The sequence below is a fragment of the Terrapene carolina genome, unplaced genomic scaffold (genome assembly GCF_002925995.2).
Source record: "Terrapene carolina triunguis isolate 2854851 unplaced genomic scaffold, T_m_triunguis-2.0 Scaffold247, whole genome shotgun sequence".
NCBI classification, from domain to species: domain Eukaryota; kingdom Metazoa; phylum Chordata; order Testudines; family Emydidae; genus Terrapene; species Terrapene triunguis.
Window position 1 is genome coordinate 6,917,822 of NW_020664598.1, and position 18,198 is coordinate 6,936,019.

General features: G+C 42.9%; 1 protein-coding gene across 1 annotated transcript; it reads right to left on the reverse strand.

Moving 5' to 3' along the window:
* Positions 1–4,111: 4,111 nt before the first annotated feature.
* On the reverse strand, positions 4,112–16,182 carry FBXO7 (F-box protein 7). The gene is made up of 9 exons (XM_024212950.3): positions 15,939–16,182; positions 13,626–13,929; positions 11,738–11,965; positions 11,149–11,290; positions 9,732–9,815; positions 8,079–8,174; positions 6,894–7,070; positions 5,960–5,997; positions 4,112–4,861 (listed from the first exon to the last, which is right to left on the reverse strand). The coding sequence occupies exons 1-9, from the start codon at positions 16,178–16,180 to the stop codon at positions 4,457–4,459; spliced, it is 1,716 nt and encodes a 571-aa protein (XP_024068718.2). The 5' UTR covers positions 16,181–16,182; the 3' UTR covers positions 4,112–4,456.
* Positions 16,183–18,198: the final 2,016 nt, after the last annotated feature.

Consider the following 18,198-nt stretch of genomic DNA (forward strand, 5'->3'; position numbering starts at 1 on the left):
TATGCTGAAATGTTTCATAATGTAGGTCTGAGCTTCAGCTGTCCATGTCTTTTCTTGAAAATCAGTCTTTTCAGCAAAACAGTATTTTTAAACCCTACTTAGCATATGTTTCTAATAGGACATGCAATTGCTCTGACCAGAGCAGGGGTGCGGAAGGGTGGTTACAGCAAGACAGTAACAACATTATGGCACTACAAGATGGTGTTTTTTTTTATTTTAAACAAAGAATCAAAAAGTTAAAAATTTACATCTTTGTCTGAATTGCTCAACTGGTGCTGCTGTAATAGCAAAGGTGTCAATGTTACTGGCACACAGTTTATGAGATAATAGAATAGAACTGGATTATAGGAATGGTTATGCTTGCAGAACTGCCATGAACAATGTGAGGTAACAAATCCATTGACAGTATAATGCCTCATTGAGGCATTTAGATTTGTGCTCCCAAATGTCATCTTACAAGCTGCAAGCAAACAAATTGGAACGCCTAAGTATCCCTTACAAAAAACAAGGGTTGCAGTGTGTCTCAGCAGACACAATCAATTTTACTTGGTAATTCATGTTCAGTCAGTGCTCTAGCTCCCGAATAACATTTCAATTTCATGCCACACAAGAGGTCTGACAAGTCAGAAGTGCTGTAAATTGCATGCAGCCAAGTTTACAGGTTAGAGGTAAGAGGGGTATGTTCTAAGTTGATTATTAATATTCCAGTTGCACATAGGAGCCTCAACCCACCATTAGGGCCACCCTTGTGCTTGGGCAGACTTGCAAAAGCACCTATTGCTTTTAAAACTGCAAATTCCATTGAAGTCAATGCCACTTGTGCGCTTAAATCTGAGGCGCTATTGAAAGTCTCCAATCAATAGCAAGAGACAGTCCTCATCACAAAGAGCTGATAGTCTAAATAGATAAGAGAGTGAGATGGTGGGAGAATGGGAGTATTATCCTGATTTTACAGATAGGAAACAGGCACGGAGAAATTAAGTAACTTGTTCAAAGTCACACAAGAGTGGGGTTTAGTGGGTGTAACTTACATGTCAAGGGGCTGAAAGAGAGGAGTGTAGCAGAAAAAGCAACTAATAGGAAGGAAGTAGGATGTGGATGTACTTTATCTTATACATTCTTTTAGGCCTTTGGCTTGGTCAACCAACACAGTCTCCTTCAAGTTACTGCAGTTTGCTGCTCATTCTTCAACTAGAGTCAATAATGCTGTATGCAGCGCAAGAATTAGGTGCTGTGGAAGTAACAGCATCAGACAGGATATCATGGGAAAACAATATACTGTCCATGGGGTAGTGTTTGCTACTAGATTCTGTTACAATAAACAGCAGAGAGGAAGGCAGGTGGCTCACTCCAGAGTCTGAAGATGAGTGACACATATGGAAGCTTTTGGGAAAAGAGGGACTTGCAGAGCTTATAAGAACAGGAACTGATGAATTACAAATACACAGCAATTCTGTTTTCATGCAGCTTGCCTACAGATGAAAAGAGTGAATATATTATTGTGTATGACAGCAGCAGAAATGTTTGTAAATAGACAGTTTCTCAGCCTAACCAGTGCACCTGGACCTGAAAGATCATTAATATGGTTTACATTCCAATGCAATTAAAACTCCAGTGTAATGCCAGGGATTAGAGAACCGTAAGCCTGCCCTGGGAACCACTGCTCTCCTTTCTTCCCTTTATCCACCATAGATAGAGCCTCAGTGCTGCTGCCTACTGTATCCTGCTCACTCCATTTGCATATTGTCAGGCTTTGCATTCCAGTAAGCTTAAATTTGAAAAAAGAAAGAAAACCCATTTACCATGTCATTCCCGAGCGTCCATTAGCCGCAGCCCTAGAGGTATTGCAAATAGGGGATTGCGGCGAGTAAGATAGGGGGCTCCAGACCTTTGATTTCTTTTGGTTTCACTTTTGGAGAATTGCATGAAGAGTGGCGATCCTATTGCCCTCTTTTAGAACTGGAAGCCTGACATGATAAGCGGGCATCCCAAAGCCAACGTTGCACTGTTCCTCTCCACTATATCTAATTACATATGCATTTGTCTGTGGCAAGTTTGTATTCTTATTATACGGTCATGTTCGGTTATAAAAACGTAAAAAACAATTCTTTGGAATTGGAAGGCTCAGGAAAAAAAAGTTAGATTCTTGTGCTCTAGGTCACACTGTTTTAAATCCAGCACAAGAGAGCCACGAGCAATGGTAACGACTAGCTTCATGTTATAAACAGGTCATTTCAATTCCCTTCCTTGTGAACAAAGCATACACATCACTACCACCACCAGTATAACTGGCACCTTTGGTGGCAATCTGCCAAACAGAGACAATAGTTCAGATTGGATATGGACAGATCCCCTCTCTGCCCTAGAGTAGGATTGGGACACCCTGGCGGATGGAGGCAACATGGAGAAGCCTGTAGAAAAAATACACTTCAGGCTCCGACACTGTAAAGCCAGGAACTGTCCCCACTAATTAACTTATCAGCGTAACACACACACAAATCTCTTTTCCTGAGCTATTTAGAGAAGGGGTAAAGGGAAGAGTATAAATAATTTTAAAATAAACACGGCATTAAACTCACATGTGGTTGCTTGTAATATTATGGGTGCATTTCTAAAGTGCTCATCATGGCACAACACCAACAGAGCCTGAATTCCCTTTTTTCTGTTTATAAACCTATGGAATGTCAATCATCATTTGTTAGCTCTGAGACCTAAACATACGCCTATTTCTGCTTAGAGGAAAACTAAAATGGAATGAGGCATTCTACCCACTACAAGTAAACAATAAAGATTAAGGGCAGCCTCGCTTTCTAAAGGGAAAATTGTGTCCCTACATTCTGCTACTACATTCTTAGTCAGGTGTACAGCTATCCAAATGCAGATTTGCACTAGCAATTAACTGCATGAACACAAAGAATGCAGGGACCATTTGTGCCAGCAAAATGGATTAAATTCTGGCTCATTAAAATAAATGGCAGATCTCCCATTGTCTTCAGTAGCATCAGGATTTCAAACTAGATGGGCAGATGTGCCACTGAAAATCTGACCTTAAATCACATAACAATTAACAGAAAGCTGCTGCTTTGATAGTGAAAGACAGGAAAAGCCACTCTTAATTTCCTTTGTCTCAACTATAACATGAGACAGGGAAATATCAGTAAAATAGCAGCTGTCATTGAGAGTTATTAGCACTATTCAGACTTGCAGAGATACTGAAAACTCAAAAAAGTTTGGAAAATTCATTAAACAAACATATTCTTTAGTAAAGATCCCCTTTATAACTAATTACTGCCATTTTCTTTTAACTAGGCCAGAGGTAGTCCCAGACTCAATAACGATGTATGTTCATGGAATGATCTGTTAGGATGCTTTGGCTATGGTCCCATTAGCTGCTTCCTTAATTAAAATGGGAATATATTAACAGCGCTGATAACACATGCTGAGATGTGTTACTTGCCTGAAAGATATATCATCCTGCAGTAATGGGATCACATACCAGTCATGTGGGAAGTCACTCAGGGACTCCTGCTGCGATCTTGTCTTCACTGCACAACACCAGGTGACCCTATTTTACTGTACTAGGTAGCTTAGCCAGCTGGGAAAGGTTTATTTTTGCTCTGTTTTTAAACACACAAAAATGCCTTTACCCACTATATGCAAAACCAAACAGTCTAAAGAAGGAGGGAGACAGATGCACTTTGTAAGTTTTGCTGCAGGTCGTTGCATTTTGCTTGTGCTTTTGTTCAGACTTTTGGATTGAACTGTAGCATGTTTTTATTCAGCTGTTTGTAAGATGAACTGTTTTGTGATATTATTTCTGCAGTAAAGAAATAGCCCTGTATTCTTTGTGCATTGAGTCCTACACGAAAATTGCTTTTTAAGTAATTAAAAAAAAAAACAGTGAAGAGAAAGTAATTGATCAACTTTAGGAACACTTCAGACACTCAAATGTATCCTGTAAACACCAGTTCTAGCATCTTATACACAGTGTTGGAAGAGAAGGGTTCCCTTATTGAGAAAGGCTTTAAGGCAGGTGGATTATAGAAGCCATCATATATCCCGAGCACTTAATTCAATCACTCAGATAACAAGAAGTCAGACTAGCATAGTATTTGTGCTTAAAGTGCTCTTTATCTGATGCAGCAAATATCAGGCCAACAACCTTCTGCTCTCTAAGTAGCACTTCACAGATGATTAGAGAGGGGAAAAAACAGTAGCACAAACTTTCAAGTCAGAGCTCCTTTGGAAATAGCACTGAATTCTAGGTGGTGCAGCATTATCACTTCCACAGAGCTTAAGTGAATCCATACCTTGTGGTCAAGATACCCTTGTGCCCATGAATTCTCACCATAATCAGAAGGGAAGGCTGATGTTAGTGCCCTGATGTGATCTCCTGCAGTTAGAAAGCAAGCTCAGGAATTAAAATTTAGAAACCCATTAAAGGAAGAGGTGGCAGTCAGATGAATGAACGGCGGATGTCAATTGGGCGGCCTCGGCTGGGTCTGGCGGGAAATCTGTCATTGGGACCAGCTCGCCCTGGCAGCGTTGGATTTGGCCCTGGCAGAGAACCAATCGGATCATAATGTGGTCTGAATGGAGGAAACCGGCCTGGCGCCTCCCCTGGGCCAGGAATGAGCGAGTTAATTGGGTCTCCAACATATGGAAGAGTTGGTCTCTCATCATATTCTCCACCAATGATCATTGGGGGGTAGATGGAGTTAGGAGAGAATGGGTTGGGAGGGAAGGGGTTTGGATAGAATGGGCTGGGATGAAATGGAATGGGATGAGGAGGTGGGGGCAGGAACATCATGTGCCTCCATCTCAGGTTTTCCTTCTTCTGCTTTAGTTTCTTCTTGTACAGCTGCAGAAAAGAAACAAAATGGAGTTTAAAATTCGAGTAGTGCTCATTGTTCTAGCTTCACCCACATTGGATTTCCTTCACACACTTGTTACAGGCGTAGAGGGCAAGGGAGGGCTCCCTCCATGTTCTATCAGTTATTTACAATATGCACATTAATGATGCAGCTATCCGTATTCAAATCACAGCAGGACTGTCCTGATTCAGCAGACTCAGACCATCCTTCTGAGCATCAGACTTTTCTGTGGAAAGGGCTCTGACTTGGTTGGTCTCTCTCTTTTTGGATTCCCATTGAATTAGAACCCAAACAATACTGATTTCTTGGATTTACTTTAAACCTCTATGGCCAAATTTATCCCTGGTTTAATTCCACTGAAATTGTCAAGGTTACACCAAGGACAAATTTGGCACTTAATTTTGTGTGGTTTATGGCTGCTTTGGAATCTAAATATTTGCCTAAAATCGTCAAAGAGCCACCTTAGAAATGAAATACAATAGAGACAGGGCTAATTTCCCTTATCCCCACAAAGGGTTACATACAATTACATGAATCATATTTTAAGATCCTTGGGTGAAAAGTAAAGTTTGTGCCATTATACACATTTTAGACAGGAAAACTGAGATAGTGAGCAGTTAAGTTACTTGTCCAATGTGCCACAGCAAGTCAGTGACCCCTAGTCTCTTGCTCTAATCACTACAGGTTACTACTTCTCTAGCTGAAGAGGTCATTTCAGAATTGATAGTAACGTCTTCAAACAGGCCCTGGTATCTGAGATTCAGTCACACTGTTCTAGAACACTGCTGAGATTCTGTCTTGCCAGTCTCAAGATCTAAAACAGCAACTCTCCTTCCTGCCAAGGACTGCATAAAGCTCCCTGCAGAGATCCTCAAATCTATTCCAGGATGTGGCCAAGGAGGGCACTAGGAGTGATGCAATGCATTTTCTCCTGAGTGGGCTGAACATGATGTGCATATGAAGATCTCAGTTCCCTGCATTTTAGAACCTAATCTCTGCTCCCACTTAATCTCCAAGCCTGCCACTCATTCTTAAACAAGCCATGGAGATTTATCCCAAATAGAACATATACAGTACCCACATACCTCTTTCCAGTCTGTGTCACGAGGCCTAGAAGTTTGATCTGTGAAGGGGCAAAAATTAAATAAGCATTTAAAAAAAAAAAATCACATTCATACCGAGATGCATAAGTAGATAGTTTTCGCAGGGTTTACAAATAAGGTAGGTAATCATATCCTAAGCACCTTTGTATATATAAAGTCAGTATTCTTAAACTGAGACATCAGGACTCCTAGAAGATGTACTGCCAGGAACCATTCAATCTATTCATTCTCTCTGCTTCACACCAAATTTCAAGCTCCTGTATCTATTCATCAACTACAGAAACCCTAGAAATATTGTCACTGCCAGTGTCTGTGTGTGACAGCACTTTACCTTTCAACCCATGACTGCTTAGTTTCCTAAAGAACTTCTCTTGAGGGACACTGGCAAAGATTTTTTCCTCTCCCCAGATTTGCAATAAGGAGCCTGAGTGTTTATAGAAACAGCTGAAAAGTAGGCGACTCAGCATCAGGTGATGGGCCAGCTCTCTGTGGACCACTAGCAAGTGTTTGGCAGATTATCAGTTGCCCACAATCTAAGAATCACTGAAGGAAGCATCTGCCAGTATTACGCTTTCAACTAGCCAATATAATGATTAATTAATAAATTTACTCTCCATTTTTAGGAACAGATGTAGCTGAGGAAGCCTCTTGTCAAACTCATCTTATAATAATGATATTAATAATAATATATGGAGATATACCCATCTCCTAGAACTGGAAGGGACCCTGAAAGGTCATCGAGTCCAGCCCCCTGCCTTCACTAGCAGGACCAAGTACTGATTTTTGCCCCAGATCCCTAAGTGGCCCCCTCAAGGATTGAACTCACAACCCTGGGTTTAGCAGGCCAATGCTCAAACCACTGAAGGGACCTTAGGTGGCAGACCAATTAGGGAGAAAGGGTGCATGTGGGAATCACCTCGGAAGTCCCGCAGGTACATAAATCTCCATAAAAGCTGGTCATTGGAAGCTGTGTAGAGGTCCCGGCAGACAGCAGACAGAGAGAGGAGTGAGCGGATGTCCAGAAGTCGGAAAATCCGTAGCTTCAGTTCTAGAGGAAGGACTACCAAGCCAAACACATCTGGCAGATTCAGAGCTAGAATGGGAGATGGGGAGAAAGCAGCATTATTTGCAATAATTGAGTGTCATTCCCATCATCAAGGGGTCATTTCCTGGTTTGGAAACATTTTCCCTGAAGTAATTTCCCATGGAGCTTTCAGTTGCATTACTTAACTCTGGAAGTGCTATGATGAGACTTACTATGACAGATTGGAGAGAGACACTTTCTGCACATATGTGAAGTAGACAAAATATGAATATTATAGTACTGGCTATGCTCCACACTATTGTCCCTCATAAACTTAAGATGCCGTAAGGAACTACTCATGTTTCACAGACTACAAAACCGAGCAAGAGGTTGGAAAGGTAAAGGCAATATTTGTCCAATTCCAGTAATCCAAATAAACCACGTTCAACAAAGAACCTCTAATCCCATGAAAACGCAACAAAATCCAAAAAATACTCCAAGAGAAAGAATTTATCATTGAGTTTGTCTTCGGATTGTGAGGCTGAGATTTAGTCTCGCAATTCCTGTATAAACAAACTATGCTTTACTATTGCCACGCAAATCACCAAGCTGGGTTGCTTCACACCATTCCTTCCAACATCTCAGTAACCAACTAGTAAGCATGTCATCCCACACAAGATGTAATACTGCACAGCTTTTCCCCAGCCTGACAAAGGAACAAATAGACAGAACAGAACTTCAGCCAAGGAATTCAGCACTTTAAGCCTGATTGCTACTTTGTCATCATCACCATGGGAAACAGTCTTTCCAGCTGTATCAGCAGTGGCATAACTCTTCAGCCCATTAAGTGAAACCCAAATGTTCTATTTAATTTGAACTACATAAGCAATTTCAGATTTTTAACAGTTTTATTAACATTTCTAAAATTAGAAGATGACTAATTTAATATCTTTAGAACTAGGAATATTTATTCTTACTCTCTATGTAGCCAGCACTTAGGTTTTTCATAACTCTTTCTATGTAAGCCTTTGGACAGATCCCAACTGATAACATACCAGTTCCTTTTACTGATGTTACCTTGTCGGGCAGCAGCCAGAAGAGGGTACACCAGCTGGTCTTTAAAGAGGCGGGATAGTTTCTGAAGATCTTTGTATACCCCTCCAACATTTTCTTCTATCGAAAGAAGAAGACAGAGTTTAACTTCAACAAGTTGTTATGCAACATACAAGGCGGAGAGGTTTATGGGTTACATTTTGTGTACAAACAGAACTCTACAGTTCATGAATGTTGTTTCCTTCATATGAAAAATGAAAACTAAGTAAAATACTTTATTTGGGATGGACCAGAATAAGAGAACAGGCACTGAAACCTGACCAAATCTATAGCGGGGTGAAAGAAACAAAGCTAAGAATCCTGGCTGATGTATTATTGTTTCCATTACAGTAGTGCGATGGAACCTCAATCAAGGATCAGATACCCTCTGTGTTAGGTAATGTTTTCACCCCTCAGCTCATAGAGAGCCAGTAGAATAGTTTTCGAAAAGGATGGAGTTTCAGCCTTCAGTTGGGAGTTCCTTGCATTTCTGAGATTGAATACAGACTCTTTTGTAACTACGTATTTTTCTCCTTTAAATCATCTCCAACAATCCAAAAATCAGACATTTAAATATTTAATCAGTTTTAAAAACAAAAACAAAAAACCACTCCATAGTGCTATCAAGACTTAAAAGTTTCTTAGCAGATCACAATCCGGAGGACCAGGTCAGTAATTAAGAAGTGTTGCCACCACAGTAATAATGTAATGGACCAAGTCCATAGCACATATTCATAAGTAGCCAAGTGTTATCCTTTTGCATTTAGAGACACCAAGAGTTTTTCAAATGAAATTTGCTTAGACTCTTAACACTTTTGCCAGATTTTAGCCACAGAGCAGGCATATATGCTTGAATTGTTAACCTGACTAATGAGGGGCTGACAGGAATGGTTGCCCATTCTCTCATTGCAGCAACAAAAGAAAAAGGTGCTGCTATGATCTTGGATACACTTCACTGTTTAGCTATCCGTCTGTAGCCTTTTCAATAAAGTCCCAGGATCTGGGACTACCCAGGATGCAGTACAGTGAAGCACAGCTACTGGCAACAAAGCAGTCATGTGTACTTTAGAGTACAAAACAGAGTCAGACCTGTGCTAATGTAAAATCCAGATCTTTTGCATTGGATGTTTCCCTAATTTTGGCATCCTGGACTCATCTAAATGGTCAGCACACACTTTCTAACAGGAACAACATTTACAATAATTGCAATACCATAAAGACAGAGCTGACGTTAGCCACACTGAACTCCCAATTCCCACAAAAAGAGAAAACAAAACCAATGAGTCCTGGATGGTTCACCATTGCTGCCTTAGAAACACCTATATACATCCATATATTTAGTTAGAAGCCCCATGAAAAAGGGATATAATCCAGAAGAGGCCTCATGGCCTCAGTTCTTCACTTACATAGCTAATCTAGGAAATTCAAGTAATCTTAACAGCAAAATTCTACTTAGTGGCCACCCTTCTGTATTCCTTTTTCCTCACGGCTAGCTGCTTCATGAACTGGTGGTCACCCACCTTCTCTTATCACCACCTTTGGCATCTCGGGCCTCTCTGTCAAACGTTTGCTGTCTATGTTAGTCCCCTCCCTCACTTTTCAGGCTGGCTGTTTTCTAAAGAGCCGCATTCTAAATACCTGATTCTTGAAAGCAAGTGAAGGATGTTGGCAACAGCTGCAGTCTCTTCACACTTTTAATCTCGTTGTTGATTTTTAATGTTGCTGCAAATGCGAAAGAAAGAAATGAACATGTTGAGAGGCTACAGAGACCATCTCATTACTACCTTATCCTTGGAAATACTTTAGTTTTCCTTCTCCCATTCTCCTTCCTGGGAAGGGGGGAGAGGAACTGGACACATACAATTCTGATAAGCAGATAGCTAAACCCATTTTACCGCCTCAAAAAATAAATATATGCAAAATAGCATAGAGGAGAGAAAGATCAGTTACCTACAGCAGTTTATCAGTTGAAATAGTCATAACAAAGGTAAGAGGTGGCAGTGATACACCATGAACCATTATTTCTAACAAGGTCATTAAATCAACTGTAGCAAGGAGTCTTTGCTCCTGTTCACTAGCTGAACACTGTACACAAGGTAGTCAGTGCACTGCCCCTCTGCATCATAAATTCAAGCGAGCAATTCCCCTGACTTGGCCAAAGGATTAGATTTAAATCCTGGACAGTGAGACATGCTTCATCACATATCCTGAGAGAGCCTAAGTGCTTATGCATGCTGTCTTGGATTTTTTTAAATGTATATGTACTTTCCATTGAAGTGCACATTTCTCTATCTGAGGTTAGAATCAAGCCCAGAAGTAACACTGCCTCTGCAAAATGTGGAAGTGTCCAAAATGATGAGTAAATTAGGACAAAAAATACTCCAAATAACCTGGAAATCATTTTAAGAGAAAGAAATGGCACTAATTTTCTGGAATTAATAGTTCTGGTGAACTGAAAATGTGGAATGAAGCTTAGGGATGTTGCTAAAGTGACTGCTTGCTGAATCAGCAAAATAAGTCTGGAACTTGTCTGTGACCTTTACAAATAGCATGTGATACAAAAAAGACATATCGGTAATACTGCTAATCCCATTACATCTATTTTAACACCTTGCATCGTACTTCACAAGTTCCCATGAGTCGAAAGAAGGAACACACAGGTTTGCCAACATGCTAATCAAAAGTGAACACTTGAGCTGGCTCAGTAGCCATGGGTATTGCTCTGTATTGATAGGTGGGAGACCTGGGATCACCACCTAGGCAAGAAGGAGCCAAGCACATTCAGAACCAGGAGGGAGCACCTTTTCTTGCTCAATTGATTAAGCTAAAGCTTCAAAGGAAGTCTAGTCCCATCTTCCCTTGCTGGAAAATGGTAGCTGGGATGTAGCACCACAAAGAGAAAGCCGGGAGGGAGGGAGAGAGAGGGTGATTCCAGAGGGGAAAAGGATGAAGTAGCTTCATATAACAACAATATATATATATATATATATATATGGGGTAAAAAAGAAAAAAAAAGGCAGATCCCAGAGATATGTCTAATGCCTGGCACAGTTACCATTAATGACAATAAGATCTCCCAAAGGCACACAGGTCAGAGCAGCAGAGCCATCTTCACAGAGGGGATGAGTGTACAGCAGTTTATAAACGCCTCCACTTCTCCATTTCTCAGGCATAGATACTGCCTTTGCTTCAGTCCCCTGACAGTAAATGAAAAGATAAATAACACTGCATTCCTGAACAATCTGACCAAGGCTGAGAAGAACTAAATTAAAACATTAACAGCTACTCAAATCCCAACAAATATGTGTGTGTGACAGAATAATTAATATGTCTGCTCTACAGAGACAGACTACTTAGTGGTATAATGTGGCATAAAGGTTTTATCAGCATAAGCTTGGGATGGCCACATTAACATACTTCTAGCTTCACTGCTTGTGAATATACAAGTCATCTTAAACTCGTATCAATAAAACCTTTATACCACAATTCACCATATATTCAGTACATGCCACAGGCTGCAGAAAATTAATATTAAGAATGTTTTAAGAAAGATCTTTAAGCACAGACACATGAAGAACAATATTCCAGATATTCCTATTTTTCTCCTACTAAGTGGGAGGTTTCTCTTCCAGTTTTGCACTTACCTGTGGTACATAACCTGTCTCCATCATGAGAAGATGTACCAGAACTATCAAGGCATCGTTGGCACTGGTACATTCAGCAGAATGGTAGAGGGTCTCCAAGGAGTGTGGCACTTCCCCATCCACAGCTTCACTGCACAGCATTGGCTCAGAAGGATAAGAACCTGTACCCTCCTCCAGATCAACGGCATCTGGGACTAGCCCAGAAGCAAACTCTAAGCTGGATCCTGCCTTAAAGGGAAAGTAATAAAAACAAGGTGGCATTCAGAAACTTATACCTACATGAATTGATTTGATAATCCTGCTAGCCTTTCCAGTCTTCTTTCAGCTGTGAAGCTCTGATTTGGGGGTACATACTGGTCAGTCACTCAGAATTGCTGTGCAGAGCTCAGAAGGATACTACTTTTGAATGATAACTTTTCTCAAATATAAGAGGGGCTTTCTTGCACTACAACACAAAGCAACCTCGAAGAGATAGAATATCTTGGGGTTAGGGCACTGGACTTGATTCAATTCTTGGCTCTCTCATAGACTTCCTGTGTGATCTTCACCAAGTCAATCTCTGTGCTCAGTTTCCCATCTGTAAAATGGGACTACTACTACTTTTGTCTGTTTTGTCTATTTGTAATACAGGCTCTTCAGAGCAGCATCTTTCTATTATGTGTGATAAATGTTCTATCTACAATGGGCTTACATGCACTACTGTACTACAAATAAATAATGTATTAAAGCACCATGAAGATTCTTACAGCAGGCTACAGGGGCACAACTCTACACGGTATGGCATCACCATTTGTCAAAATTCAAGGCAGCTGACCAAAAATGACAAGACTAAGACTGGTCCAGAATGCCCAAGATTCTTTGTAAATGAAATTATTCCCAGCCCCTTAGATCTTCTCAAAAGAGTGCCCCCCCCCCAAAAAAACCACAAAGGTTGGTGGCCTCACCACACTTTCTCTTCTACTAAGATGGCCCTAAAGTCAGACATTCAGATTTTATAACATATAGTATGATTAAATGCCCCCTCAAAACTGCCTGAGATAAAATTCAAAAGAAGCAATTTAAACTGTTTTTCAAATTTTTATACTTCTTCAGTTTTGTGGCACATAAAGGAGTACATGGAAACTTGCTCTCCACCTTTTCCTAAATTTTGGGAGGAAAGCCTACTGGAAGGAAGAAAGAAATTTTATCTTAGACACATGAAATAAGTATAATTATATGATTTCCTCCCTCACCTCTTAATTTATATTAAGATTTATTTTTCAAGTTTTTACATTGGTGGCCACAAAGATTGTAACAAGATGCTCTACATTTCTGTGTTTTAAAATATAGTTTTGTGTTTTGGAACCAATCCTAAAGTGACACATTTCTTAAAAAGAAACTGTTCCTGCAGAATATTCCACTTCATGACAAACTCTTTAAACCATGGACACTATTTCAACTGATTACAAAATTGCTCTCTCCTCCAGTGGACATTATTTCAGAATGGCTTGGTTGAGGGCTTAGGGGAGAAGAAGGGAGAACACCCACATACTCTTGTGGCAAGTATCAGAAGTGTCTTTTTAAAAGGAGACTGTGGAGGTGGGAGAAGAACTCACTCCTAACTCCCTGTTTCTGCAGAAATCTGATTAGCAAAATCTAGAGATTTGTAAAGGACTCAAATGGAGTTTGAAACACCTTAGAACCACTTAATGTTTCTGACATGCATAAGGCTTAATAGCTTATAAACAGAGACAGTAATAGACAGATAAGTGATTGACCATACACCAGGCAAGCACCTAGAACTATAATACTTCAAGGATGCTCCCTATTATAAAGTCTAGCAACCAGCACTTAATGTGCTGTCTCCTCTTGTTTCCCGGTCTGTGTATCTCAATCCTTAAGTACTTACCATATCATCACTCTTCTGAGCATCAGTCTGAGCTTTATGGTCTTCACATGGCCCATTCTGCCTTTCTTTTTCTGGACTGTTGGCCTGACTGTGGCTGGTGGTCAAGGTGGACAGTTCGTGATTATTCTGGAGTGGGGGGGGAGGAGGTGAAGATAAGGATGGGGGTAATATGGGTGCTGTATTGGACTCATCCAGTAACAAACATATCATATCTCCAGAAACTATCCCATATGAAGCCAAGGTCTCATGGTCTCCAGTGAGGGCATCTTTGTTGTTCAATGTTATTGCAAACTGGGTATCAGAACTGCAAAGAGATAGAAAAAACCACAAGGCCATGTCTGGTAGGATCAGTTTAAGTCATACATTCAGATTACACAAATGTATGGTATGATTATTAAATGGCTTTGTTAAACCTAAGTACCGGTCTGATTAGTCACATGCCCAAAGAAACACTGGGAAAATAAACGATGGGCACGGTATAAAACCAAGATACAGGTTAAAGTGATTTTTTTAACCTCTCTCTCTTTGTGTTATGTTTGTTTTAACTAACTAAATCACAGAACCTAGAAATCTTGGATAGGTTTAAACCTCCATCTCTGAAAAACAGGTAACTGCCTCTGTCTGCAATGTACCTTATAAACACATTCTAGGAAGCAGCCAATTGCCCCCAAAACTAACACTAACTTCAGCAGCTTTAGGTCAAAGATTTTAAATGAATCACTGGGGCAGAGTATATTTAAAATAGTTAATTCTTGAAAATATTTCTATGCAAATATCCTTTAGCTTGCTCAATGTGAGGGTCTTTGGGCAAGACCTTGAAAAATAAAGTCTTCCCAGAGACAAAGATTCCATGACATTTTAATAAGATTAATGGTTTGTCCTGATGTCTTAGGACAGGGGTTCTCAAACTGGGGGTCGGGACCCCTCAGGGGGTCTCGAGGATATTACATGGGGGGTTACGAGCTGTCAGCCTCCACCCCAAACCCTGCTTTGCCTCCAGCATTTATAACAGCGTTAAATATCTTAAAAAGTGTTTTTTAATTTATAGGGGGGGGTTGCACTCAGAGGCTTGCTTGGTGAAAGGGGTCACCAGTACAAAAGTTTGAGAACCACTGTCTTAGGACAAGTTCCCCCGCCCCATGCTGTTGTGCAGCATGCATCGTGCTGCTAGCACATGTGTATACCGCTTGTGAAGCACTCTGGGATCCTTCAGAATGAATATGAAATATATACACACGAAAACACAAATGCAAATATTTTGTTGCCGTTAGCCTGTTGAAGAAGCTCATTTTTTATTTTTAAACATCAATAGCTTTTATTCTCCTGTAAACAAAATCACGAGCCTTTCACACACAAATCTTTTCATGATTGCTGACACACAGAGCCCCCTCTAGGAGAAGGCTATACAACCATACTCTAGCTTGTGTCACACAGAGGAAAGGTTCAATTTTGGTCCATAAATGTTGTACAATCAGAACTGAGTTGAGCATTTCAGAGGGGTGTTTGAGAATAACTTTCACTTTTTGCAAACTCCCTACTGCCTCTTTCATTTCATTTCGGTGCTGTGGGATAAATGAAACCGAAAGCTAGGAATCCGATGAGTAAACACGGGGCATTTTATCCTCTTTTACTTCTGACACGTGATTTTTTTGGCGAACGGTTCGCAAGTGACAGCTCTGGATCATGTACAATCCTATTGCCCACAGCTCGGGCGCCGCAGCGGGGTAATCTCCCAGCCTGTGCCTCGGCCGAGGGATGGCGGAACCCCCAGGCAGGGTAGTAGCGGCCCGAGGCCTGGCCCCAGCGTTGCCAACCCCAAGTGCCCAAAACTCATGAGCCAGGCCCCACAAAACCATGCGAGGGTCCGAACCGTTCAGGCGGGGCCCGGCCGCTGTGCGGGCTCGTGCCCTTAGCAGGCGCTGCGCCTGTTGCCGGGCTGTTCTCCGCGGCCAGGCGGGCTAGGAGCGCGACTGCCCCGCGAGCTGCGGCGGCCCAGCGCCCCCGGGGCTCCCCGGGAACCAGGGGACTCGGGATAAACCCCCGAGGCCTGGAAACGCTGCAGCCAGGCCTGGGGCCCGCTGCGCTGACGGTCACCCTCGCCCCTTGCCCGCGGGGGGGGGGGGCGCGGCGCCCAGCAGCACCACACACCGGGCACCTCAGGAGAAGCCCCGCCCCCGGGGGCAGCAAGTGGGCAAGATGGCTGGGCCGGAGGCACAGGGCACGGCCCCGCCCCCCTGCACTGCATGGTACTGGCCGGGTGCTACCTGCCGGCCTCGGGATGGCCGCGTCCCCCTCCCCCTCTCCTTGCGCTACCTGTAGCCCCAAGTGGGCAGCAGGGCCTGGCACAGGTGCGCGCGCAGCTCCCCCAGCGTTGGCTCCGCCCCCTGCATCTCGAGCGGGGCCGTCCGCTTATGCATCCGGACCCGGAGCTTCATGGCGGCAGCGGCTCCTCGCTCCCCCGTCAGGCTCCGCTCGGTGTTGGCGACGGCGGCGGCGGCGCGGGGGCTGCTGGGGATTGTTGTTGTTTTGGTTGGTGAAGCACCACCTCGCTCCATGGGAGCCCGGCCCCGCCCCTAGGTGTTCATGGGGGCGGCCCCCGCCCAGCTCTCCCCACCAACGGGAACGTTGAGGGGCGATGAGTCGGCGCTCACCGCAGCATCTGCGCACTCCCGAGCATGCACGCTGGGGGAAAGGCTGAGTCCGCCCGGCTCGAGCGATGATTCGGTGCTCGCCCTGCTGCCCCGCACGCCTTCTGGAGGACGGTGGGAAGCCCTGGGAAACCACGTGGCCAGCCTGTGCTGCTGCCTAGGGGGCGATGGCCTCTGGCTGCTTTGGGGCATCAGCTGTCAGCTCCTCTCCCAGTGATGGCCACCCATCGCTCCCTGACCCTGAGGGGATGCTGAGTGGGTGAGGAGGGCCCGGCCCCGCCCCGCATCCATGACCTCATGCTGGGCCCTGCCAGATCTAGGGGCCGGGTATCCCCTCCCAGGCCTCATCCCTCTCTGCAGCATTACCACCAGTATTGCTAAAGCTGAGTATTAATATGCCCGAGTCTGCCCCAACCTGCCAGCCCCTCCCCCCCCCCCAAAAAAAAAAAAGAATTGGCAGGAAGGCACTTGGCAACTTCTTTCCAGGTCAGGTACAATCCAGTGGTTACAATCCAGCCATAAGCAGCATTAGCTGATAAAGAACTGCAAAATTGCTATGCAAAATTGACTAATTTAAAAAAAATCTAATTAAAAAATTAGTGGATGAAACGGAAGTAGTGGGTAGAACATGTCTTGACTCATATTCAGCAATGCGTCTGATAGTATCTCATGAAATCTTCCTCCAGAGTGTCAGGGCTTGCCACAGCAAAACACCAGTTGACTTCCTTGGGGAAAAGACTGGACTGAATATTAGCAGTGTCAGATCAATTGTAAACTCTGAAGTACCATCAAATGGAAGAGATTCTCAGCTTGGATAGTGGCTGAAGGGATTGCTCCAGAATTCTTGCCTATTCCCGTTGATTTTTATTATTATATTGCAAAGAAGCTGGCCTGTCCATAACATCCCTGAAAATTCATCCATCTGCATATCTTTTACCTGCCTTGTGTTTTTTCCCCACTCTACAGTTTCATGCATCTTTAAAGACTTTACCCATGCTTTTCCCCTTATAAGCATATTCCTGCTCGGGACTTGAACTTGCTGCTAACAAAGCTTATGGAGCCATCCATTGAGCTTCCTGTGGATTGCTCTTTGAATTACCTGTCTCACACAACTTTCTTTATAGTTATCATTGCTGCCAGGAGCATCAGTGAGTTGCAAGCTCTGATGGTGGTGTTACCCTAAGAGCCAAGTGGTCTTAAATGCCAACCCAAAATGTATTCCTAAAGTGTGATGGACTTTCATATTAACCCATCTATCTCCCTCCTGGTCTTCTTCCCAACCTTGCACTCATACCTGGGGGAGACCTGTCTCCACATCTTAGATATGAAGAATGTATTTGTTTTTATCTAGAGAGATATAAGCCCTCCCAAAAGTCCAGTAGGTTGTTTGTGGTGTATGGGGAGAAATGTAAAAGGCAGGGATTTCCACTCACAGATTAGCCAAGTAGATTGTTTTATGCATTTGATTGTGCTATTCTGTGTCTAGGATCCCCTACCAACAAGAATTGAGGCCTACACCACTAGTGCTATGGATGCTTCTGTGGCCTATCTTTAGGCTGGTACTCATTGGTGACACTTGCAGAGCAGAGACTTGAAGTTTAATTCCCACCTTCACTAAGCACTACCCTTTAGACTTAATCTCTGGTTCAAATGCTGAGGTTTGGGAATTTGGTGCTTCAGCCTCTGTTCATCTCACAACTCCTCAGCCTACCTTCCATCTTGGATGGTACTGCTTGCTAGGCACCCACTAATAGTGGTTCGGTGAGCTTATCATGAGGGGTACCAATCCCTTAAATATGAATGCACAGAATCAACTCTTAAACAACAGTTACCAGTAATAACCTTTCTCTCTTTTTCTCCAAAAAAATTCTCTTGCAGGAAGTTATCTGCAACCTGGGACTGTTGACAGCTGGAGCAGCATGTTT